Source organism: Mus musculus, chromosome 1 (genome assembly GCF_000001635.26).
Source record: "Mus musculus strain C57BL/6J chromosome 1, GRCm38.p6 C57BL/6J".
NCBI classification, from domain to species: Eukaryota; Metazoa; Chordata; class Mammalia; order Rodentia; family Muridae; genus Mus; species Mus musculus.
Genome location: NC_000067.6, coordinates 38263157 through 38289240, shown reverse-complemented (window position 1 = coordinate 38289240; position 26084 = coordinate 38263157). Strand labels below are relative to the sequence as shown.

The 26084-nt window shown below is 45.5% G+C and overlaps 1 protein-coding gene across 7 annotated transcripts in view; it reads left to right on the top strand.

The window, feature by feature from the left end:
* Nucleotides 1–26084, top strand: part of Aff3 (AF4/FMR2 family, member 3) — a 454786-nt gene that overhangs the window by 340938 nt on the left and 87764 nt on the right. For all 7 annotated transcript variants that reach the window (XM_030251556.1, XM_006495737.4, XM_011238447.3 and 4 more), the window contains one exon: nt 19480–19531. In XM_030251556.1, the coding sequence (XP_030107416.1) occupies nt 19480–19531 (52 nt within the window). The remainder of the gene's footprint in view (nt 1–19479; nt 19532–26084) is intronic.

Genomic DNA, 26084 nt, shown 5'->3' with positions numbered 1-26084 from the left:
TTGTCTGCTCACTTGTTTGTTTGTTTGTTTGTTTGTTTGTTTGTTTGTTTTGTCTTGAACCAGTAGCTCATCTATCCCAAGCTAGTCCTAGAACTCCATGTGTAGCCAAGGGTGATCTCAATTATCCTGCCTCCACCTTCCAAGTGCTGGGACTACAAGTGTGCACTGCCTTGTCTACTTTGTGTGCTGCTACAGATAAGAGCCAAGGACTTCAGACTCTGCAAGCACTGTGCCAACTGAATCACATCACAGCCCACTCTATGCTCTTGAGAGCCTCAGCACCATCAGACACCCACCTCCCCTCCCATAGGCTTGCATGCTAAATTCCTCTGGCTGCCTCTGTGGGTTGCTAATCATGGCGTACCAATGTGTCCTCTGCTTTACATCTGCTGGCCAGCTACTGGAGTAAGCATGTCTCTTTCTTAGTCAGAATTTTATTTTTAAGTCCTTAAAATCCTTTGAAAGTCCAAAATATCCCTCTCTAATTTCCTGGCTAGAATGTTACAGCAAACTGTTCAGGAGTGAAAATGTAAATTGAACACAGAAAAAGACTGGGTTTTTATGTAGGATGATTTAGCCAAAGCTGTAATGTGTGGGAAATAAAAGGGACTGTCTAGGTACTTTTCTTCTTTGCCAACCTTTGAGTGCAAAGAAAGAATACAAAATAATTGTCCGAGCCTTTGTACTACCTAAAATGTTTTTAATGATGTTTAGTTGAAGAGTTTGGGGGTTTTGTTTTTGTTGTTGTTGTGTTTGTTTGTTTGTTGTTTGGTTTTATAGGTTGATGTTGTTTGGGTTTTTGTTTTGTTTTGTATTTTAGTGTTTTGGGGATGTTTATTTTTGTTTGTTTGAGTTGTTTTTGTTTTGTTTTGTTATAAGGAAAGATAGAGGACCTTGGATCTCAGAGTCAAGATGGCGGAATGTGAGTCCATTTGCCTGGACTTCACAGTTATTGGTGGGATGATGGTGGAACCCTGTGCCTTGCATATGCATTTCCACTAAGCCATGGGTGATACCTCCATCCCCTGTCACTATGGAGCCTTGGGTGACTAAGCCCTTGCTTGCATCAAAGCAGTAACACTCCCTAGTTCTGTCATACTGTAAATCACCCTTTCAACTGTCCTTACTTAAAATCACCTTGACTTCTAAAAACTATCATTTTTTTTAAACAGAAAACAATTATAGTTGCTCTAGGTAGTAAACTGATTAAGGTTTTAATGTGTGGGCCATTTCCATATGCCATTTAGAGTTGGCCACATCCTGCTTATTATTTTTTTTCTGACACTGTCCTTGCTTTTCAGCACACAGATATAGAAAATAGAATTGAGCTCACACATACACACACACAGAGAGAGAGAGAGAGAGAGAGAGAGAGAGAGAGAGAGAGAGATGTTCCTTTCTATGTGGATTCAAAGCGGTCTATGAGTTCACATTGATTTGGTTGGGGATTGGCCCGGCTGTTGAGTTCCTGCACTGTCTGGGGCCCATGCTAAACTCTTGGAAAATAAGTCAAATAATAAGCTGACATGGTGCCTAGAACTACATGTCCTGCAGAGGACCAGGCTGAGGTATGAGTGGTGGATCCAGCGTGGCTGGAGCTATGATTGACGTTCATAAAAATGGGCTCAGCCATGCCAGAGCCACCTGCCAGAGCCTATAGCTCAAAGCTTTTACATTGACTCTCCTCGTCACCGACCTGGTGCCTGAAACCATGCCACCCCTAAAGGATTTGAGTGTTCAATGCATGGTCTTGATCCTGAAGGAGTTTGAGGGAGACGGGAAACATATCAGGGACCAGCTTGAGGGGATGGGAAGCAGAGGGAAAGCTTGGGTTGGAGGTGCTGGTGTCTGTCTGTATAGCATAGAAGAGAGATGTATAGGCTGGGCCCTTGGGGTATATTATCAGACTGGAGTCTGCTCCTCTCCTCTCCTGGAGAACTCCCCAAACTCCTCCTGAAGTCATCCTGTGTATATCACTCATGGGTCCCACACACAGCCCCATCTTCTACCTCCACAAACCAGTAACCTCTTCTAACTCTGCCACTAAGGGTATTCAAGTGTAAGAATAAAGAGCATGCTGCTGGATGAAGGGGCAAGCCCAAGAGACGAGCAGAATGCACCATCCTGTGTCTCTGCACATAGTAGGGCATCATGCCCACAGTGGAGCTCAGTAAGGACTAGAGCCAAGCTTAGCAGGTAGAGCTTGACCCTGGGAATGGGTCCCTCCATAGTTAAGTCCTCTTTGGATATGAACGGGAGAAGCCTTGATCTAAAAATAGGGAGGATGCACACCAGGGTAGCCAAGGTTGCCACACCTCACTGTGCTAGAGCCAAGCTATTCCAACCTCACCACATTTATGGGCACTACTGCTGGTTCTTGAGGCTGAGTACCAGCCCTTGGTGGGATCCCTGAGGAAGTACTTGAGAAATGTCCTTCAGGCTTTCCATGTTGCACATCCTGTTAGGCACTGTCAGGCGGGGAGTCCTTCCCTGAACACTAGGCATGAATTAAATATCTAATGACTTAGTCACTCCCTGGCAGTTAGCCTCCTCTCTCCCAACACTCCTCAGAGGGTAGAAAGAAGGAAACTCCACCATATATAAAGCCTGAAAAAATAAACTTCTTCCTACAAAGTCTTATGTTGTACTAGGAGAGTTTTAATCAGGATATATTTTATTAAAGTCAAATTTCTTTACATGCCCAGGTGTTCCTGTGATGCGTTCAACAGTAGTGCACAATCATTCGGCCTTGGGGGAGCTACTTCATAACTGTTGCACAGCCCACAGGGTCCTGGAGCTCTTGGCAGTGTCTGGGGAAGAAAAAAACAAAACAAAAAAAACAAACAAAAAACCCTTGCCATGAACACTGTAGACAGATCTGCCCAACCACGCACTGTTTTTAAAGTTGATACAGTTGATCAGTTTCTACTTCATAACCATCAGTGAAATCCTCCCTGTTCCAAGGCCCTTTAGATGGGCTTGTGTAATTTACTGCCATTGTTTCTAGCTCAGTAAGGTAGACTCTAATAGTGTTCCATTCCGTTTGGAATCCTGGGTCAAGTTCTGTTCCATGTCTTGTCTGATATCCTTAGGGTATATGAGGCAGTGGAGAGGAGTATACAAAATACATAATGTGTATGTGGGAAGTTAAAAGAATACATATATTGTTTTTAAAAATGCTAGTGCCATGTGGAAATCAAACCCCCCCAAAAGAGTGAAGTCTATGATGAAGTTATTTGTGTTCAGGAATAAAGACTAGGAACACACCCTGGGATTATATAGGCAAAGGCCAAGATATGTCTAGGGAATTTTATTAGGACATAGAAATCCACACAAATTACCTTGGAAATTCATTGGCCCTTTGGGTGCTGCAGGGAGCTGGCTCTCTCTGATTGGTGTGTGGCAGCAGTTACTGCATAAATCTCATCATAAGGTCATATTTGGCAATTTTATTGGTACTTACTCCATAGAAATGGCCTCAAAGTAGAGCAGGCTTTTACATGGGGTTAGTTCTGGCTCCTTAAGTAGGTGTCTGCAACCCGAGTCTTCCTTTCTTGTGGATCCCCAGCTCCATTTTATCCAGGTGTGGCAGACAAAGCTCCAAAGCTCCCAAGCACCAGAGACACAGAAATGAGGAGGAAGATGCAGACAGTTACGGCTCAGCGGGCTGGAGGACAAATAATTACAGTATAGGGTGCCAGGTGTACTAAGAGACATGTGTACAGTAGAGGGAGATTAATTCAGGTCGCTGAGCAGGGAGATGTGCCCTTTGGGCATCCTCTGAGATAAGGAGAAAGAGGAGGCAGACCTCAGACGGGGGAACACCTGACCAGATCCTGAGGAGAAGAGCCGTGAAAAGCTTGCACCAGTTCCGGTGTAGGCCAAGGGTGGACACCAGGCTTCGGCGGCAGTGAGCTGAGGCCAGAAGCTGAGTGATGTGCGGTTAGATTTCACCCGGACTGTAGAACAATGAGAACTAGACCCAGAGGAATGACTAGAAGCAAGGAGAGAGGAGAAGAAGCTGTCACAAAGAGAGGGGACATGTGATCTGGGGGAATGGGACAGGCACCTCTAGGGGCTGTGTTGTCTGCAGGAAGGAGAGAGGGCTGTGCTGCTGAGTTCCACACTCAGAAGTGATGGTTGATTTTAAGTAAGCAGGTAAGGGGTTCCAATTTCAGGAGAATCAAGGTGAAAGCACTTCTAAGTACAGGTTAATTGCACAGTCAACGAATGTTGATTGTGTGGTTATTCTATGCTCCGCACTTTTCGGAGGAAGCCACAGAATATAAACTAATGGCTGTAGCCTCGGGAAACCAAAGCCAGTGTCACTGGCCCGTGAAGCCGGCAGTTAGTGAAGGTCCTGCTGTCATATCTGGGAATAGACACGGAGACATAAAGAGACAGAAGAGGTCAAAATTGGCCCAGCAAGGGGATGGAAACTTCCGGGGCGTGGCCAGAAGGAGTAGATGCACTGAGGAGAATGGGAAGTCTCAGATAAGGAGAGGAGACCAGGATTGCTGCAGAAACTGCAAAGCTCGTGACACCTAAAGAATGGCCAAGTGACCAAGCAGGGCAAGCACATGTCCATTTGATGTGACAGCTGAGGTCCTCAACAGCCTAAGTGTGTGTGCATGGATGTGTGGATAACTGTGATTTGAAAAGAAATCTGCTCCTCTTGTCTAAAATCTGAAGGCTTTGGCCATGATTTTCAGCACTTCTGTAGGGGTAATGACAGCTGTTTTGTTTGCATCTGTAGCCAATACTTCTCATAACACCAGGCAGCTTGGTTCCTCCAGGCCCCCTTCCTGCATCTTCCAAAGGCAGCAAAGATTGTTCTGGTACTCATTAAAATCACATTTTTATCAATTCTTTGGAGATGTCACACAGGGAATCTTTGTCATAGTCACCATTATCAACCCCTTTGATCTCCACTCTCACTTCCATACCCGCCCAGCACTGAGTGTTCTTTTTTCCTATGGAGTCGTCTGTGGTGTACACCTACTCTCGTGAGTGGAGCCTACCCTGGAGTGTTGTCAGCCCATCAGAGGTTGGTCACATCATTAAATAAAACTGACTCGCCCTCCCCCAACATCTATAAAATGCTCTTCAGCTAATGGTGTGATTTTTGTGCCACTTTCCCACCCCCCCACCACCACCACTAGAACTTTGTCTGACCTGAGCTTGCCTAGGTCTTGCCCACGCTCCCATAATATCCGAGGACCCAAATGCACAACCGCCCTGTTGTGTCTGGAAAGCATGGTTCCCTTGGAGTTGTCTATCATCTCTGGCTTTTACGATCTTTCCACTCCCTGTTCTGGGAAAATCCCTGACCCTTAGCCCCACCCCCACCCCTAGAGAGGTACGATATGTATCATTTAAGGCTGAGTACTCTCTGGTCTCTTATTCTCTACACACTGACTGGCTCAGGGATCTGGAACTTCTGAATGCGATTTTTGGAAACAATTGGCTAGCGTTGTTTTAAAAGCTATCATAGAAATTAAATATAAAAGAGGCTTGGGAATGGGCTGGTGGTAGAGCCCTTGCCGAGCGTGCATGATGCTCTGGAATCCTTCACCACTAGAAAAACAAAACACACACACATAAGGGGGGGTCGCATATTGATGTAGGAGTGATATAGGGAAGCGGGTGTAGAAATAGACAGACACCTTACATGGAAGAATTCTAAATAATTTATGTAGGAACCAGCCCTCAAGGGGTGATGCATCTCTGTCTCCTTCTGTATGAATCTTGCTCAGGGTCTTCTCTGCGGACTGAGGAGGCATGGGAGCTTAGACTTAAGGAAGTGAAAAACCCTGATAGACACCAGCCCTGCTGTAGTGAAGCTCACCATCAAGTGCTAAGACACGCTGACCACATGCTGCTCTCGATAAGATGTGGGAAGAATGGCAGTTTACCTCTGAGGTCATGCTCTCTCTCTCTACGTGTAGACAAAAGAAAACCAGCACATAAGCCAGATGTGGAGCATTGTGTTAAATATACAGCCCCTCTCCTCAGGACAGTCAAAACGTTAAAAACCCACGTTCAAGAAGCCATCACAATTAAGAGGATTCTACCAAGGCAAGATGACTAGATATACCATTCTGAGCTATGGCTTACCTGTGTGAGCTCAGGACAGAAAGGGAACATTAGATCCAAGAGCTAGGGCTTACCTGTGTGAGCTCAGCACTTAGGAGGCTGAGGCAGGGTGAGTTTGAGGACATCTCAGTTAGAGAGAAACATACTGCCCACCCCTATCCCAAGGTGGGGGACCATTAGGTAACAAGTAAAAACTTTGAAAATAGGTGTAGACTTAAGTTGATATGTCAATACTAGCTCATCTGTGGCAAATTATAGTCAACATTAGATCTAGACAGTAATGGAAATCGGTACTGAGTGTGAACAGTCCTGTCAGGGATGTAACTAACGCACCTGTGTCAACGGCCATCTTGGCGTAGCTCTATTGATGTTAACCACGCTCAGAGCACATGAGCCTATAGGGTAAAACACAGTGCTTATCAGTAATGTGTTGATTAGCATATCATTCCTTTGAATACTGCTAACTGAAAAACCAGTGGTTGCTTCTGATGCTCACACTCATACTGCCCTGAAGACAGGGCATCCTAACAGGTATCACTGTGGCTGTAGAACTCTATGTGTTTCTGTACCGTCTTCAAAACTTCCCTAGAAATCCAAAACTTGCAAATGTTTGTTTTGAAGTAACAACAGGTGACCCGCTAGTTTCCAACATGAGTTTTCTCCTTAAGCCCCGACTTGTCCCTGCTGGTTGCTGGATCCTCACTTCAGAATGTCATGCAGGCAAATGCCCACAGCCTCTGGCATGGGGCACAGTTCTGAAAGCAGCAGTCAGGGATGACAGTGAGCAAGCACTCCCTCTGCGCTCTCTGACTTAAAATGCCGCGCCGCTGCCCCTGCTCCAGATCATCAGACAAACCCGCTTCTCCTGCTGACCCAGAGTACAGTTCTGTTTAGGGAGCACTTCTGCAGCCTGTCCCTGGCCGAACGGAACCAATGAATACAAGAGTGGATGTGTGTGTAGCTCGGGATGGTGGGGGGGGGGGCAGGCCCTAGATTCAATTTGCAGTACCCCAAAGTAAAAAAAAGTACCATATCTACAAAATCCTCGTTCATATACATTTAACTATTTGTTTAAAATGTAAATGTAGGTGACAGCAGAGAGGTTACAGCAGGAAGGGAATTTCTGTTAAGAATACTTGTCTTTGCCATACAGCTATTGTACTTCAGGATCTTCTAGAGCCTTCTACGTATTCTGAGTCTAGTACTCTACACTTAGAACATTCAAGGAACTCTCGATGGAGCCAGGGGCAGGGCTCAGCATGAACATTGCTTGCCACAGAAGCACAGGGACGTGTACTCAGGTGTTGGGCATCTGTGTGGCAGCTTTCCCTGCCAGTCCCAGAGCTCAGGAGGCGGGGACAAGGAATCCCCAGAACAAGGTGGATAGCTAAGCTAGCTGAATCTGTGAGCTGAGACTGAGACCCTGCCTCAGTATATAGGTATATCAAGGCCAGTACCGATGTCAGGTAGAAGCCAGTGACGCTGTGCTCTCAGCAAGGCAAGCTTCTGTGCTAAGGACCCATGAGAGGTAATGTTGCATGCCATCAATCAGGCATGCCCATCTCTGCATCCCCATCAGGCCCTCAGGGTCCTGGCTAAGAGCTCTTCTGCAATGAGATAAGACACAGATTCACTTGTCCACCCTCGGAGTTCACACTGCAGCTGAAAAGCCCCAGGGCCGTCATTCCTCCAGGATCACTGTGGCTGTTGCTAGGGCTTTATTTATTCATATTTTCTACAATTGTAGGTTGCAAAAAACTTAGAGACCTGTTAGAATGTGGCAGAATGTGAGTAGCCCCTCAAGATGCAATGTGATTTCTCACAACCAGGGCCAATGGTATAGGGCTTAGAGAAATGTGTAGCCATGGGCAGGAAGGAGACTCATGCTAGGCCACAGGGTCGACATTCAGAAAGAAATATGCTAGCTGAAGCCCTGAGTCCTAGAGGGTACAAAGTGTGCCTAAAATGAAAAGTGTTTTCAAAGACAAGCTTCACCCATAGATATTGCTTAAAATTGGCCTTAAAGCAATTGGTTTTCTGCTGTTTTAATCAAAATGTATTTCTCAAGATTCTCGACTCATCAAAAACAGGGATAGATAAGCATTTCTGAACTGTGACCCTGTCTGTTTTACTTCCTGCTCCCTGCCCTCCATCACGGAACAGACCCACGTAGGCAGGATTCACGCCTTGCCTTCCAGCATGATGGCCGTGTTCATCAAAACTGCCCGATGCTTTTCCTAAGCAGCAGCAGTGGTGCTATTCCACTGTCGGGATCCGTCCCAGAGATCCAACTGCCCACCGAAAATCTTCTGCCTGACTTATTCTCCTGCCACTTAAGATTCTTCTCAGCACTCTGGAAGTCCAACAGATGGATATATAAAAATGTGGGATGGGTAACAAATGACTCCTGCTGTAGCTGTGTTCTGCTTAAACCCAACATAGCTGGTGCAGAACCTTGAGGTGCGAATTAAGGAGGCTTCAACCGGTCTGGGGAAGCCCTGCTTCCAACCCTGTAGTAAGAACCTTGTCTGTAATAGATGGAACAGTTTCTATATTTACACAGATTGTTTGATGTGTTCTCTTTTTCCATAAGCTAACACCCCACCTTCAAAAGATGCTGGAGAGTGATTCCTGTTGACTGAGCTATCATACTTCCTTTGGCAAGAGCCAGCTGTATATATCTGATACTGGGCTTAGGACATTTAATATAGCTGACCTCATTTTCAAGTCTATTCTCTTTTTTTTTAAGTGCTGAATTAGTCCTTCTGTAGATGAGGGTTTTTTTTTTTTCTTTTCTTTTTTTCAAATTGTAGTTTTATATATTCAGGCCACCTGGATTACTTTCATAATGAAAAAGTCTGGAAGTATCAGACATAATATGCAACATATTACAAGAGTGTTAACATTAAAGCCGAATTCATGCGAATGCCTTAGTTAGAGGATCATATACCAATCTCCAAGTCCAATGAATGGCTAATGGGATGCATTTTCCTTAATATGGAGCATGAAAGTCTTTTTCTCCTCTTTACATTTAAATGACAAGCTTATTACATTGCAGCAGAGAGGATTAGTGGATCATGTAAAAGCTGCCAAGTCGTAAGAAGCAAAAAGTCCTGAGGGTCTGTAGTCTAGGACCTAGACCGTTGGCTGGGTGTGTCTCAGCAGAATCCAGTTCCAGACCCGTTCCCAGCACAGACTCCCCACAGAATAGGACAAAGTTGTTGGACTGCTTCCATGGATCTTGGTTGATTTGTTGGTTGATTGGTATTTTGAGACAGTATCTCTTGTAGCCCAAGCTGGCCTCAAAAAATGCTAGATAGTAAAGGATTTCCTTAAACTCCTGATCCTCAGGTCTGCCTCTGCCCCCTGCCCCTGCCCCCTTCCCCTGCCCCTCCCCCTCCCCTTCCCCCTGCCCCTCCCCCTCCCCGTACCTTCTGCTCCCCTCCCTCTGTCCTTTGCCCCTGTCCCTGCCTCTACCAAGTGCTGGGATTACAGGTCTGTGTCACCACAGTGAGCATTTTATGAAATGTAAATGGCCTCATGAATATCCAAAACAGGGAGGTATTCTCAAGATAGAGCTGGGGAACATACAAATTAAGTGGGTTCAGGGATTGGAAAGCCTTATTTTTATAACTTTAGGCCTTAGCTATCAGAACTTTCCTCACGACATGGATGTATTAGTTACTTTTTTGTTGTTATGCCAGAAATCCTGACAGACAATTTAAGGAATAAACGAATACAATGTATCCTAGTAGGGATGGGCCGTGGGAGCTGGATGCTATTGTTCCTTCCCATCTTGAATATCAAGAAGCAGGGGGAACCAGAAGCAGAGTAATGGTTACATCAGTAGGGCCTGCTCTAAAGGCCTTCTGCTAGCCTTGTCCCAGGAGTTTCTCAGCTTCCCATGGCACTGCCAGCCAAGGACCAAGTATTTCCACACACCACCCATAGGGAACATTTCTTACCCAAACCATTATAGCCGGTGACTCTCCCAGCAGAGTTAACATCGATATCGCCTGTATGGTGAGTGGACTGTGTGCCTGCCATGACCCTACAGAAGCAAGAGATCTCCTTTGATACATGGCTCACTTAAGGGCAGGCTGGAAAGGATACCAGAGAATTTGTAAGCAGACACAGAAGAGGATTGCAGAACACTGAGCCCTCACAAGCCAGAGAGTAAGCCTACAAGGAAGGAGAGCAGGGCCATGATTGCCTGCCAAGGAAAGAAGACAACATATTCATCACCTCAAAGGGTTTCTTTTCTGACTGACCCCAATCAACAGTGAGCCATTTGGAAGACAGAGACTTCTGCAACTTGATGCTTTTAGCTCCTAAAATGTGCTCTTTGGAAATGGGGAATAAATTAGCAGTCTATGATCTGTGCTAGAAACAATAAAAATGGGCCTAAATTGTAGCCATTACAGTGTTAATATGGAGTGGCTGATAAAATACCTGTCAGAATTTCCAGTGATTATGAGTGGCCACTGTGTGTCGTACGCACAATAATGTGCTTCGTTTGTCCCCGAGTAATCCTCACAGCATTTCTAGAAGGGAAATGGATTCAGTTTACTGCCTTATAGATCAGGAAACTGAGGCAGAGCAGTCTTAGGTTCTTTGGACAAGGGCACATAACCAGTGGGAGGTAGATTAGGGATATAAAGAGTGCATCAGGCTCCCTGCTGCCGACCTCTTCCTGGTTATTATACAAGCAGGTCAGAGTTTGATCTAGACAAGAGAAGCCACTGTAGGCATTGCAAGCAGGAAGACACTAACATGAAGAATTAGTAGCTTCCAAACTCATCAGGTGGGCTAGGAAACCTTAGGTCAGGGAGCCAATGGGCCGAAGTTGGTAATCAGAGAGTCATTTTCAGAGAAGCAATAAATGCAAGGGACTGCAGAAACCTGCTAACGATAATCTCAGATGCCTATGGTGCCTGCAGGTATTTTTTCACAGGGATGCTGGGAGCTACTGCAGAAGTCACAGCAGCCATGTGCTACAGCTGATACAGCTGCTTCTCTGCCCTGGGAGCAACAGTGGTGGTTAGTCTCTGACCTTCCAGGCACCTTCCAAGTACCTCTCAGTGGTGACACCTAAATAAAAACCATGCAAATGTAGGCTTTTGGGAATTGTAGTCCCAAGGCCTCTGGCCCTTGTGACACAGAAGGAATGACCATGAGGCTCCACATGCTGAAGATGTGGTATTCCAAGTAATCTCTGTGTTGTCCCAGAAGCTGAAGAGCAGGCCAGGAGATAATGCAGATTCTCCTGTGCCACCTGTAATTCCTGAAAACTACTCTTGCAGAATTCTAAATTACATCACAGTCTCTCAGCTAATTAGTTGGTAATGATGAGGTCATGCGTATCCTAGGCTCTGAGGAAACACAGCATTGTCCTTTTCTTCCTTACGAGAAAAGGCGGGCATGGTGGCACACGCCTTTAATCCCAGAACTCGGGAGGCAGAGGCAGGCGGATTTCTGAGTTCGAGGCCAGCCTGGTCTACAAAGTGAGTTCCAGGACAGCCAGGACTATACAGAGAAACCCTGTCTCAAAAAAATTAAAAAAATAAAAATAAAAATGCCAGAGGAATGGAACTGAGGGGCGTTGTGTGCTAAGCAAGTTCCCCACCACTGAGGCGTGTATTATGGCATCCCGAGCCATAATACATGCTTATTCAAATATTCGATTATTTAAACAGAAGGTGAGGGAAAGGTAGAGACAGGTGAGTCAATATACAATTCCAATATGCATGGTGTGCTAGTTGTTCACAAAATTGTGTACAGAATGAGCCATTTGTCTGTCAGTGAGTTAGTGGTAGCGTCTGTACAAAAGTGAGATGGTTATCCGGTAGGAATTAAGACCGTGAGTCTCAAGTGTGGATGCATTCTGTAGGATGCGTGTGCTCAGTCGGTTTAGACTTTTGTAACAGAATATCTTAGAAAGAATATTAGACTAGGTAGGTTATAAACAACGACAGGCTAGGCAGTCCAAGGGCAAGGCACTAGAGGGGCATCTGATAGGTGTGCACTCTCTAGGTCGCAGGTTGCACCTGTTGGTCGAGGCCTCGTAAGATAGATCTCTTTGAGCACTTGGCTTGTTGGTATGGTGCTTCTAAGAACTGGAGGTTGAACCTAGCGTCTTGTTCATGATACACAAGCAGTTTACCACTGTGCTGCATGCCCAGCTCTGGGATCCTTTGTAAGGGAAGAAATCCCATTCATGATAGCCCTCTTCTCATTCATAACTATCACCTCCCATTGATGATAGCCCTATTCTCATTCATAACTATCACCTTCCAATGGTGATGGCCCTGTTCTCATTCATAACTATCACCTCTCAATGATCTCCCATCTTCATGCCACGCAGCGCTGGTGATTGGGTTTCAACTAATGGATTGAACACTGTAACTTATCAAAAATATTGATGCTTGTGGCCAGTCCAGCGAAGCCAGAACCTTGAGGGATGTGGCCCTCGAATCAGTATGTTTAGAAGCACCGCAGTCTACACTGATCCTTCACTGCGCACCCCTGAAAGGCTGTGGAGTTGACTTAACACTTTTACCTACATTGTCTCTTTTGAATCTTGACTGTCATCTATCCCATTTTGTTAATGGAAAAACTAAACCTTAGAGGCATGGACATTATGCAAGGTCAGGAGCTGACCTTTAGGTCTTCTGATGCAGTCAATGTCATCCTGTTCACAGTGGCTCTTAACCCTTGCTACAGTTTAGAGTCACCAAGGGAACTTTGAAGTCTGCACACCCAGCTTGCACTTCAGATCTGTTAAGTCAGAGCATGTGGGAACAGTAGAAGCCAGCATCAGTAGTTTTAAAAATTCCCAAATGGGTCCAGTGTGCAGTCAAGCTTAACCGTGGCTGTGTCATGGCGTTCTCAAAAGCTGTGACATAGCTAAGTAGTGGCTGTGTCATGGTGTTCTCAGAAGCTGTGACATAGCTTAACAGTGGCTGTATCATGGCATTCTCAGAAGCTGTGATATAGTGTCATGGTGTTCTCAGAAGCTGTGATATAGCTTAAAGTGTGAATTTGTTCACTGAGAGATTATGGTTTTCCCTCCTTCCTAGTTCTACCAGCTTACCTGTTCCAACAAATCCTTTCATTAGGGACTCTCTTCACATGTCAGAAACAACAAAATGCAGACGCTGGCATTTCAAGCCCAAAGAGCAAACCTTATCCTAAGTATATATGACCTTCTTAACGTCAAGACACCCTTACTTTCAGGAGGTACCAATTAAGCAGATCATTAGCAAACAGAACAGGAATCAAGCTTATTAATTAACTGACAGTAGTTAATATTCAACATCAAAGACTAGAGCTAGAAAAATTTATGTATGTCTAGCCCTATGATTAAGTACAGGTTCCTCTTCAGCAAGGATCCAGTAAAGAGGTGTCCATCGTTGGATCTGTATGGCCGAGAGCATTTTATATCCCTAGCCTGGACCTCTGAGCTCTGCTCTGTTGTCTGCCAAGGAAAGGGTCATATTCTTACACACGCTGTGTTTGTATCCACTTGTCTTTAGAAACTCAACACTTTAAGACCAGGAATACCAGCTTGGAGACTCATTTTCTAGAAGTCAGTGTAACAAAGATAAGAATTTTAAAATCACATTATGGAGAAAGCATTTCCTGTTAAAGTGTTGTTTCTAAGCCCCTGTTGTCTTTTGATAGAAACAATAGAGTACGTAGCCCACTCCCCCCCCCCCCTTCCTGTAATTTCTTCAGGAAGAAGCGATTTTAAAGTCTAATGTGTTCGGGCAATGCGACCTTAATCACTATCCTCTGCATTGCCCTAAATGGAAAAGATGGAGTTTCTTCATCTGTTCATAAGCACACAAATGGCATGTGGCACTTGTTGGGAAGAAATATGGGGTGCTCAAGAAAAGAGGGCCCCGTGTCCCTATCCTCTTTTCAAACCGATTTGCTCCTGCCTCCCAGCTCCAGCGACAAGAATTCTAATTCCAAGTGAAAAGAGCAACCAAAGACACACTTGGAAATACACAGCCAAAAAGCAGAGAATTACAAATAACCTCAGTGCTTTACTGTGCGCCTTTATTACACCCCAGAGTGAAGAGGGATCAAGCTCAGGTAAGAAGTGTGCAGACTCCCTTGCCAGGTGCTCAGAATTGTACAAGATGTGTTCACAAGGCTGCCTACTGCCCTGGGTGTCTAGGACATGCCCCTAAATTCGTTGTCCAAAGCCTGCACTTCCTGCCGACCCTTGTGGTAGTTGTGTTGGTTTCTATTTCCAGGCGCTTCTGTGATATCAGAGCATACATTGTGGTGTGTCAGGCATAGACTCACTGGGTTAATACCAAGATGAGCTGCTGACATATTTGACTCAGACACTGTGAGCACCAGGATGCTCACACCCAAAGGGAATAGTCAGTGGAAATGTGCCTTCTGCTCCTCTCTCAGCTGCTACACAGTTTTCAACGTTGTCACTTCCACAGGCCTGCCCCAAGCACCCTATCAGTAAGTGTAAGAGAGCTGGAAGAGAGACAGAGGGCATGCTGGGAATTTGAGCACCCTCACCTTCTGAAAAAAATAATGGAAGTGTTACCTAATACCTACATGTACCTGTTGAGCACTTAAAATATATATGCTATGATACAGAAATATCATATTGACACAAATAAAATCTCACCTACTTATACTTTTTTTTTTTTTTTTTTTTTTGGTTTTTCGAGACAGGGTTTCTCTGTATAGCCCTGACTATCCTGGAGTTCACTTTGTAGACCAGGCTGGCCTCGAACTCAGAAATCCGCCTGCCTCTGCCTCCCGAATGCTGGGATTAAAGGCGTGCGCCACCACTCCCGGCTCACCTACTTACTCTTAATATCACTATTAGAAAATGTCTCACTTATTTCTTCTGTTGAATGGCTTGAATGATGGCTACAAAGGCTTACCTCAAGTCACTAGTAACAGTCTTCAAGAAGAGACACACTAAATATTCACTATACAATCTGCTAATGTAATGCTTAAGAAATAACCCTCAACTTAGAAGCTCAGGGTAATATCCTTTATGTTTTTGTTTCATGGGTGAAGAATCTGAGAGTGGCTTAGCTGGGTCCTCTAGCTCAGTGTCTATCATGGGCTGCAAATACCACACAATACCAACCAGGACTGTGGTCTCCCCACATCTTGACTGGAGAAAGATCTACCTCCAAGCTCACCACTGTGGATACTGACCGGATTCAGTTCCTTATAGGCCGTTGGGCTCAGAGCCTTGGTTGCTTGTTGTTATCAGCCAGTGGCAGCCATTCTCCATAAAGCAGTCATACCATGATGGCTTGCTTTATCAGAGCAAGCAAGGTGAGTAACAAAGCAAACACCCAGCATCCAACAGAAGTTACCTGGTCTCCACATGCTTTCCCATCACCTCTGCCCTGCGCTGTCCAATAAAGACCATAAAGGCCAGTCACCAGAGCAGTACACTCCAGAGCAGGCATTGTGTAAGGGAGGAAGCAGACAGAGGCAGAGATCACGGAGATTGGTGCATCCGGGGCAGACTGTGAGACTCCAGCTAACATCGCAGTCATTGCATGTGGTTGTTTTGTTAATGTGTGGATACATACACTTATCCAATGTTTAGTATCTACATTGACTTTCTAATGCATGGAGAAACTACAATCACTGGTAACTGGGGAGGTTGTCATGAATGGGGGCAAGGACAGAGGGAGAGATTTAACTAAATACTTTCCTATGTGGGAAGTTTTAAGGTGTGGTGTGTGTGTGTGCGTGTGTGTGTGTGTGTGTACATGTCTGTAAGATAAAACCACACCAAACCAAAAAACAAACAAATGAAAAAATCACAAGCACAAATTGAGTTCTTTTTTTGTTGGTCAACTATTCCCGGGCATGTGGCCTACCCCAGAGTGTGTGTTGAGACATCACAGGGCACTCCATTAGAGAAAATAGATTTTTCTCATTCCCAGCAGTTATTAATTGCAAGTGGTACTAAATGGTTTTATGTCAACTTAACACAAGTTAGAGTTGTTTGGGAAGTAGAAGTCTTCATGGAGAAAGTGTCCCCACCTGATTGGCCTGTGGGAAAGTCTTTTGGGCATTTTCTTGATTTATGATTGATGTGGGAAGATGTAGCTCACTATAGGAGGTACCATCCCAAGGTTGGTAATCCCAGATGATATTTGAAAGTACACTAAGCAGGCCACAGGAAGCAAGCCAGTAAGCAGCACTCTTCCATAGCCTCTGCATCTGTTACTGCCTCTAGCTTCCTACCTTGAGTCTCTGGCCTGACTTCTCTGTGTGATGGTCTACAAGCTGTAAGATGAGATAAAACCTCTCCTCCTTTAGTTGCTTTTGGTTGCGTTTTATCACTTCTACGTAAACTCTAAGATACAGGCCATTGTGAAATACTAGTTTCTAGAATGGATATTTGCATATGTAAATCTATTTCATGAAGATTCATACAAACTGTCTCCGAACAGACATAGGCATAATGAATTCATAGTCAGATCTCAGGCAGGTGGAGATGGTGGCAGCTCCTGCTGTAGAAACAAATCTGAAAATCAAATGGTGCGATTAAAACTCAGATTTGTTTTTAAAGCCGTTAATAGGGAGCAAAATGAAATGAACTTTAAATAAAAGACTGAGGTGTCTTTGCAGAGCCTGAAATGGCAAGTGTGACCAGGAAATCAAGCCAATTAAAGGCTCTGCTCCATGGAGCAGTGTCGGTACACCCTAAGGAGGAGGCACTTGCTGTGTGGGTCAGCAGCTCCTCAGCAGGATGGAGCTAAGTAGAGAGCGTTGTGCACCTGTTATGGGCTGTTGTTTCTGCTCTGAGATTGCAAGAAAGTAGGCGTGGCTACAGTGTAGCTGTTTCTCATGCTCCTCAAAGACAATGATGCTTGGGACTGGAGAGATGGCTCAGCCGTTAAGATCTAGCAACCACATGCTGGCTCACAACCATCTGTAATGGGATCCGGATGCCCTCTTCTGGTGTGTCTGAAGTCAGTGACATAGTCATAGAAAATAAATAAATAAACCTTTAATCTGATTTTAAAAAGAGAGAGGAAGTTAGGTAGTCAAATGTTAAGTTGCAAAGATTGTAGCCAAGTCTTTCTTGTGAGAGCGCTGAGTTTGCTGACAAATGGAGTAGGTGCCTATGGTAGGATTACCGAGCCAGAGCGTGAAGATTCGGAAGCACTGAGACGTGGATGTAATGACACAGCTGCCTCCAATGGCAAGTGGATAGGAAACGGCCCTAGAAGGCACTGTGCATTCTGCGGTGGTGTGTGTTCTACTCAGTGACTGCAGGAGTCAGTACATGTCAGCAATTGTTGGCTTACCCCTCACTTCCAGAAAGGGAACAGTCCGTGTGTGGCCAACACCAGACAGATCTGCCTCTGCTGAACCCTCTCTCCTTCTGTGGAAGGAGGAGCTCGTTAGCCAGTATCTTCAAACATGCTGACCCCTGTACTTAGTAGTATCATGTTATGGTAATGATAAGAAGTTGTTGTCTTGGTCTGGCTCAGAGAGTAAGCTTGTAACCAAGCCTGATATTCTGAGTTCAAACCCTAGAACCCACATGGTAGAAAGAGACAACTCCTGCCAATTGACCTCTGTGATACGCAGACCCTGCTACGTGCCCTTGCACACAGGCACACATACCCACATCCTGTCTGTGTCATAGATTTAGTCACTGCACCCCATTCTACTGTGTGACCCACCACTGACTCCAAAGGGCAGACCTCCCTAAATACTGGGCTGGCAGACTTGATTTCTGCCTTCTTTTAGAAGCTAAAGCATCTTACCCCACTGTAGTCACAAAGTAGCAACATTGGAAGAAGGCCTGAGCAAGAGTACTTGGCCTAGTTGCAGACTTCCTTGTGACATCTTTGTATCTCAATTTATTTATCCATATGGGTTACTTAGACATTTAGAAGCCCTATTGCCTCATTGTCAAAAGTACAGTTGTCCCTTGATGTCCATGGGGGATTGGGTTCTAGGACCTTTCTCTGAGTCCAAAATCTTTGGACATTCTAGCCCATACAGTAAAATCTGTGGGCGCTCTGGTCCCTTCTATAAAATCTGTGGATGCTCTGGCCCCTTCTATAAAAACTGTGGATGTTCTAGCCCCTTCAGTATGCATTGGATTTACATGTAACCAACTCACATCCTCCTGTGGCTTTCAGTTTTGCCTAGAGCACCTAGAATACCTAATGCAATATAAATGCCTCCTTCTGCCCCATGCACAGGAGACAATGGCCCAAACGTGCACATGTTCAATTGCAGTTGTTACTCCAAATTATATTGATCAAATAAAGAAACAAATTTATTTCTTAGTCTCGTGGAACCTAAATCAGGATCTCCAACATGGGCACCATAAGTCACCTACCCGAAAATGTAGACTCTTCAGGAAGAACTGATCCTATGCCCTGACAACCACAGTTTACCCACAAAGTCACTGAAATAGCATTTACTATAAAGGTATCTTCCTATGATAGGCCTATAACCGACCCTTATGGCCATAAGCATATTTGGTTGACTTCAAGGAAGACATTGAGGTCTTTAAGCACAAGAGCTTGACAGCTTCCAAACCAGTGTCTGAAGCCCTGGACTCTGTGCCAGTGGACTCTCCCTGCTCTGAGGCAGAGCCATTCTGTGTGCCCAGAACACATTTTAGAAAGTGCATGTCTGAGCAAGATTCCCTTGGCAATGGACAACTCTGAAAATTGCTATGCTGAAGAACTGATCAAAGCAGCACTGATAAGAACCGTTCTTCCCGCTAAGAACGTTAGGATACATATTCCCTTTTCTCTGTCCACCATTGGCCTTCATGGACTCGCTGCTTGTGTCAGGATGCATGGTGGTGGCTGGTGACCTGTGGAAAGGGCCCTTGTAGACTCTTCAGAAGTGTCCTGCTGTTCATTGCCTTGTACTCAGAAGATCATGGAGGAGACAACTTCTCCAGCCCTTGGGCTGTCAGAGGGCCTGTATGAATGTCATGTGACTCAAGACTAATGGCTGCATGACTCTTAGCAGAATTCTGCTTGCCCTTCCTCTGTCTTTACCATGAGCATCCCCCAGCAGGCCGGAGGACCCAGCTGGGCTCCAAAGCCTGGAAATCATTGAACAAGCACTTGGGGAATTTAAACTTCCCAGGGAGCAGCCCCTGTTTGGTTCTGTTTTTCTAAAACTGCCAACTCGGAAGGAGGCCATCTCATCCTGAGATTGTCAGGAGGGTTAATGTTTGTGATGTGACTCTCTGTTCTTCCCTAGGTACATCAGAGAGAAACCACATATAGTATAAGGGTGTGAATAGAACTTAAACACAGACCTGAAAGATGATGTTTCAGTATTGAAAGACTTTGGCTCTAAGTGTCCGAATCTCTTTGTCCCTTTCAGAACTCTGGAAGACGACCTTAAGCTAAGCAGTGATGACGAAGAGGGTGAGCAGGTAAGACTTTCTCATGTGTAGATGAGGCACAAATGAATGGACACAGACACTGAACCAAGCTGGTCTTCCATACTGGACACTGTACTGCCATTGATGGATTTCTGTGTGTTGGTCCAGTCTGTTGAAATGTCTTGAGCTCAGTTCCCATTAAAGGATTTCAGTCTGTGACTTTTGTTTTTAATGGCATAGACCAACAATCATGTTTCTAACAAAACTAATAGAATCAGACTTCCCTCAGAAACAGATCCTTCCTCCCTCTCCCCTTCTTTCTTTCCTTCCTTCCTTCCTCCTCCTCCTCCTCCTCCTCTTCTTCTTCTTCTTCTTCTTCTTCTTCTTCTTCCTCCTCCTCCTTCACCTCCTCCTCCTTCTTCTTCTTCTTCTTCTTCGTCTCCTCCTTCTCCTCTCTCTCCTCCTTCTCCTCCTCCTCCTCCCCTCCCCCTCCCCCTCCCCCTCCCTCTCCTCCTCCTCCTTCTCCTCCTCCTTCTCCTCCTCCTCCCCCTTCCCTCCCCCCTCCTCCTCCTCCTCCTTCTCCTCCTCCTCCTTCTCCTCCTCCTCCTCCTTTTTCTCCTTCTCCTCCTCCCCCTCCCCCTCCCCCTCCTCCTCCTCCTCCTCCTCCTCCTCCTCCTCCTCCTCGTCTTCGTCCTCCTCTTCCTTCTTCTTCTGGCAAAGATAACTGGCCTTCTCGAGATCAAGCATGTGACCTTACACACATTAGCATGCAGCAAGGAGGCCGTAGCATTAAATATTGAGAAGCCTTATACAGACGTTATTAACAGTGAGAAGGAATGAACACAGAGGTGCTCAAAGATGATGAATAAAAAATAATCAGGCACAGTCTCGGCTGTTTGTCTGAAATGATAAACGCGCTGCAAATAGTCTCCCTGGCTGTTGATTCACCAGCTTGAGACATCAGTCAGGGGGGCTATAAATAGTCTTCTGATCAGTCAGTTAAGGTGAAAAAATACCCGCTTAGCATTCATCACGTTCGCTTCTGCATCTCGGGGAAACGTTTTTACTTTAAAGCAGATTTCAAGAGCACTAGAGACAGATTCCCCTCCACTTCCTTCATCTGCCCCACCAGCTACACTGTTGGGTTTGGATGAACAGGACAGGTTAGGAAGACAATTTAAGAGTTCTCTTTTTTATGTCATCTTCATATGTTGGGCTAAATGCATGTGCCAGTCAATGGATTTTTGAAATGGTGAACTTGATTCAAAGGTACCGTGAAGTGTTGCGCACGTGATTTGCTGTCTAGACATGCAAATACAAATAATGTTTATAGACGGGAGGCCAAAGTCAGTGGAGCGTGGGCTGGGGGCAGGGAAGACGTGCTCCTCTTTGTGAGACAAACTAAGGCACACAGATGAGCCAGGACTCCGGGAACCTGGGGACCTGGTTGGCAAACCGAGAGAGTCCCAGGAAAGGGTGGTTAGCCGGGCAGAAGGGGCCTCAAGCTTGGAGGCCTTTAGCAGTGGGATGATTTGTTTCTAGGTGTCTAACGCCGGCAGTCAGACACCTCAGCAGCCACAGTAGAAATTCATTTCTAATTTTGTTTTCTCATCTGTGCGAGCGACTAAGAAGAAAATGATTTCCTCTGTGTGTGTGTTTTAAGCCACTGAGAGGCTCAGCTAGGTACCAAATGGGCTAAGCCTTCTCAAGCATGCAATCTGTGTATGGTTTCTATTAGGAAAAGGATTCACGGGCTAAAACATTCCCAGAACTATCTGCAGGAAGTACTTCCAGTGAAAACGCAATTTAAGAAACTCGTTATCAACGCTGAGCTATCACGTCCTCTAAAGGCAAACAAATCATTTGCTTTGCTGTCGGCTTTCCAGTCTACACGGGCGACACTGTACTATGAATACACATGTCGGACTGTTTATTCTTGCTTTTCGACCAGACCCTAGTGTGTGTCTTACTCCTTTTGTACAAGGAGCACTCGGAATAAATGATTTTTATACAGTATTTCCCTAACTCATTAACAAGACTCCAGACAGTGGGGTTTACATATGATAATTTAAGTTAAATTGTCAACATTAATTAGATTAAGTTGTTCTATTTGGGTCCAAAGTATACTCTTGTATAGTCACAAAATTGTGACTCCCCCACTCTTTTTACCGACAGGTCTATGCATGTAGATACTGTATTCTGTTTATTCTGCCTTGCACCATGGCGAGCTCACTTTTTGACTCAGCTGAAGACAGTGATAATGTCCCCTTCACCCTAGAGTCCATCCCTTGCCACCAGTTCATCAGGGAAAGGATGGGGCCCCTTGAGTTCTTCCTAACCCATGATTGGCTGTTGGCAGGCCCGTTCTCATGCCTTCCCAGCTTAGGCTACTGTAGCTGCTGCAGGATCGTGGGTTTGTGACTGGTAGCTTACACCCGGAAGGTAGTGCTTGACCGCCTACTCCCTGACGTCCAGCTTGATATTCTTTCCTCCCTGTCTTCCCCGGTGCTCCCCGAGCCTTGGAGGAATTTCCCTACTTTTAGAAAAAGACTAACGATAAGACTTCCCCTGAAAGCATGTAGTCTACATGTATATGAAACACATTTTATTTCTCTGACACCATGAGACGATGACACATTTGTTTCCAGGTATAACCAGAGATCGCCTCCTTCCCAAAAATCTTTTCAAAAAACCTTTGCAGTTTTTTTCCTTCCCTGAGAAACTACCTGGTTGTCTTTATAAATATTGGTCCAGCTGGCCTGTGTGATCACCTTAAAAAAGAAGAAGGAGGAGGAGGAGAAGGACAAGGACAAGGACAAGAAGAAGAAGAAGAAAAGATGTCCCTAAGAGCCTCAGGTTGCCGACTGTCAACCTCCCACTCTGGTGCATTTAACACACATTTTTTCTGGCTTACCTCCCAACCGCCATTATTCTCTTAGAAGACAGAAGCTGAGTTGAGGAAAGATGACCACTGAAACATTACTGCAGGCTCCAGGTCCCTGCTCAGCTGCTGAGGCGCTCAGCAGCATTGGCCCAGCTATCCAACCACAGAGTCCTTCAGTGCTCCACTTGTGAAGTTAGAAGTCCCTACGTCCCTTGCTCTTCCTGCTACTGTGACAAACGCCTTCAGGAGCAGCTCAAGGAAGGTTTATTTGGGCTCACACCGGAGGTATACAATCCAGGATCATGAGGCCATGTTACTCCCACAGTCGGGTGAAGGTGGATGATACCCAACATGGATCTCTGGCCTACACACACGCACACATGCACACACAGACATACACGCACAAACACACATGAATGCACAGGCATACAAATATATGAATACACACACACATGCTCATACACACATGCACACAAGCACACGCACGAGTGCACACATACACACACATGTGCACACACACAGGTGTACACACATACACATATGCACAAGTGTGCACACGCACACACATACAAACATACATGCATGAATATGTATTCACTCACACACATGTACACACACACACACACATGCTCATCACTTTATACAGCCTTTGATGGAGGCATTTGTATTGCGTTGTATAGACACTGCCGTCTTATGCTTCTTCTCCATTAATAGCCTATAGTTACTTCCGTCGAAAACTTGACAAACATGGAATCTAACTCTAACATCTGGGGTTCTGTGGCAGTGCGTAAGAGTGTCCCACAGTAGCCCAGACAGACCTCAGACTTGTGACGCTTGTCATCCCTCAGCTGCTCAGGTGCTCAGTGCTCCTAAGGTTGGGAAAGAGCCGAGTCCTGTCCTGTAGTTCCTCATCTCCATGCTGAGCCCCGTGGCTGACCTCATCTGCCTGCTACATCTGGTCTCATCTTCCTCCTGGGTTGACCTCCTTCCCTCCTGTCACAAGAGCGTGCTGCCAGTCCTATCAAAAGTTTGTCCCATTTCCTCTGCAGCTTTGGAACTCGTTCTTTGTTCTGCCTTTCCCCTAAGGATGACTCTCGCATCACATTCTGCTACTCAGAAACCACCAGTACCCAAATACCCAAATACCTGTCTCTTCATCCCTTGCCTTACCAGAAAAGTGACATTGCAGTGTGCCCCTCTCCCTCACCTGTGCCCCTCCCCACCTCACCAATGCCTTTCCCTGCCCCTTGCCTGTGCTCCTCCCTTCCCCCTCACCTGTGTCCTTCACCCTTTCACCTGTACCCCTCCCCCACTTACCTGTTCCCCTCCCCCAACCTGTGCCCTTCACCATCTCACCTGTACCTCTCCCCCCTCACCTGTGCCCCTTCCCTCTCCCCCCACCATGCTCCTTCTAGTGTTTTGCCAAGTGCTCAGTCTCCACCAGGTATTAGAGTCTGAAAGGATTCCTTCCTACTTTTTACTTTCTAGTTCTTGTCTTTGGGCATCCTCATGTCCCCTCCCCACCCCCAGAGACCTTCAGTTTTTCTATAATGGCAACTTCTATGCAGTCTCAACTCAAAGCACTCTACCAAAATACAGACATACTTAAGTTTTCTATTTGATTGTCTCACAAACATTCCAAACTCAAGCCATGCCAAACTGAACTTCTGGGTTCTGCCACCCCCTGTTACTCAAATATGTTTGTCTTGTGGTTGTTCCCTTTTTCAGACCTAGCATGCCCAGATGCCCACTGTTCAAGCCTAAACCCACAGGATCCAGTCTTGATAACACCTCGTTCCTCATTCAAACACTCTTTTCTTCTCTGCCTTCTATAAATTTAACTTCCAAAATTAAATATTAGTACATCAACCCCTTCCCATCCTGAGTAGTTTAAACCAGCTTGTGGGAACTGTCACCTTGTTCTCTGACATCTATAATATAGTTTGTCCTCAGTGATCTTTTAAAAATGTACATCAGATCAAATCATTACTTTTTTTTTTTGAAGTTTCATTTATGTGTGTATCTCGATGCTTATATGTGCACTTCATGCATGCAGTACCTGACGAGGCCAGGAGGGGCATCATATCCCCTAGAACTGGAGTTAGCAGGCACTTGCATGCTGCCCAGTATGTGTGCTGGGAACCAAACACTGGTCCTGTACAAGAACAGCAAGTGCTCTTAACCCAGCTAGCTCTCTGGCTCCCAAATCATTTTTTTTTTAATCTAAAATCTGAAATGAATTTCCTCTCCCACCTGGAAAGAAATGCAGGGGTCCCAGCATGGCCCCCACTAACCTGCAGTCTGGCCTTGTTCATGCCTCCCCTTCTCTCCCAACTTCCCAGCACTTCCGCATTCGTGGGCCCTCCTTCAGCTCCTCCAACAAGCCATGCCCAGCTGCCGCAGAGCATCCAAAGGCTTCTGCTGTGTGTCTTGCCTGGTTGACACCAGTGCATCCCGAAGGTACAGCATCATTTCACGTCCTCAGAGAGACTCTGGAATGTCCTTTTGCTCAGTAATATTACTCTTTCTCCTGGACCTCACCCTAATTTCAACTATACTGTATGTATTCACTTTTAACGGTAACTGCTCCTATAAACAAAGCTGGAAGATCCCTGAGGACAGAGACTGGCTGGCTCAGTAGACACTCTGTCTGTTGAACAGATGCATAAATAATCACAGGGCGCTGTCTTAAATTGAGACCCGTTCCTACAGTTCCTACTAGTGTCCAGAAGCTGAGATGATCTTTGTCCTGCCTTTGTTGCCCATTACTAAATCCCAAACATTGAATGAATGACAGGAAAAAAAGTATAAGGCTCAATATCATAAAGCAACCATACATTCACATATAGCCTTGACTCGCTGAGGACTCTACACCATTCCTTACACACTCATCATGCCGAGCACTATTAGAATGTAAGTTCTGTAAGCCATCTCAGGCTGGAGTCCCCGAAGCCGAGAGACCGGATCTCCTCACTGTCCCCTCGCAAAGGCACCAGAATTGTACTTCTGTTTACTTGATAAGTTGGTTGTGACACCTTTGAAATGAAAGCAAGCTGTCATCAGACTGCTTCCACTCGGTGAGGTTCGAGCAGACCAGAGAACGACATTTCTTGTTTGGATGTGTATGTCACAGATTCCAATGTTTAGTTGTTCCCTGGGAAAATGTGAAGGAAACTGGGTGAAACAATATGTGGAGGCACCGTCAGCCTGATGGGTGTGGGGGGAGGAGGAACACACACGGGTGTCTGACCATTTAGTCAAAGTGGCCATCTCACCCTCTTGAGTCTGGGACGGTTTAGGAAGTGAGACTGAGCAAATTTCTAGGTAGAGTCATCACAGCTGAGGCAAGAGGAAAAGGACAAATGCTGGAGACTTTTGGCAAGCTGTAGCTGAGACAGTGTCAGCTGCAAGCACCATGACAAATCCGTAGCTCAGGGACAGCTATCGAGGGAGCAGCCATCCACACTGAACGGCGATGTCTGCCTGCAGCTCCGAGTAATCACATTATCCACACAGACTGGGCAGCCTTTTCGTTTTAATTATATAAGTGCATTTTTCTCTTTAAATGGGTGTAGTTTATCCACTTAAACTGACTGTTTTAACTTTACAGGCAGTGATCATTGGATTTAATCTGTAGAGGGGAATTTCTCTATTGGCCTAATTGATTTCTCAACACAATGAAGGAAAGTTACCTTTTAATCCCCAATCAATATTTGGAGA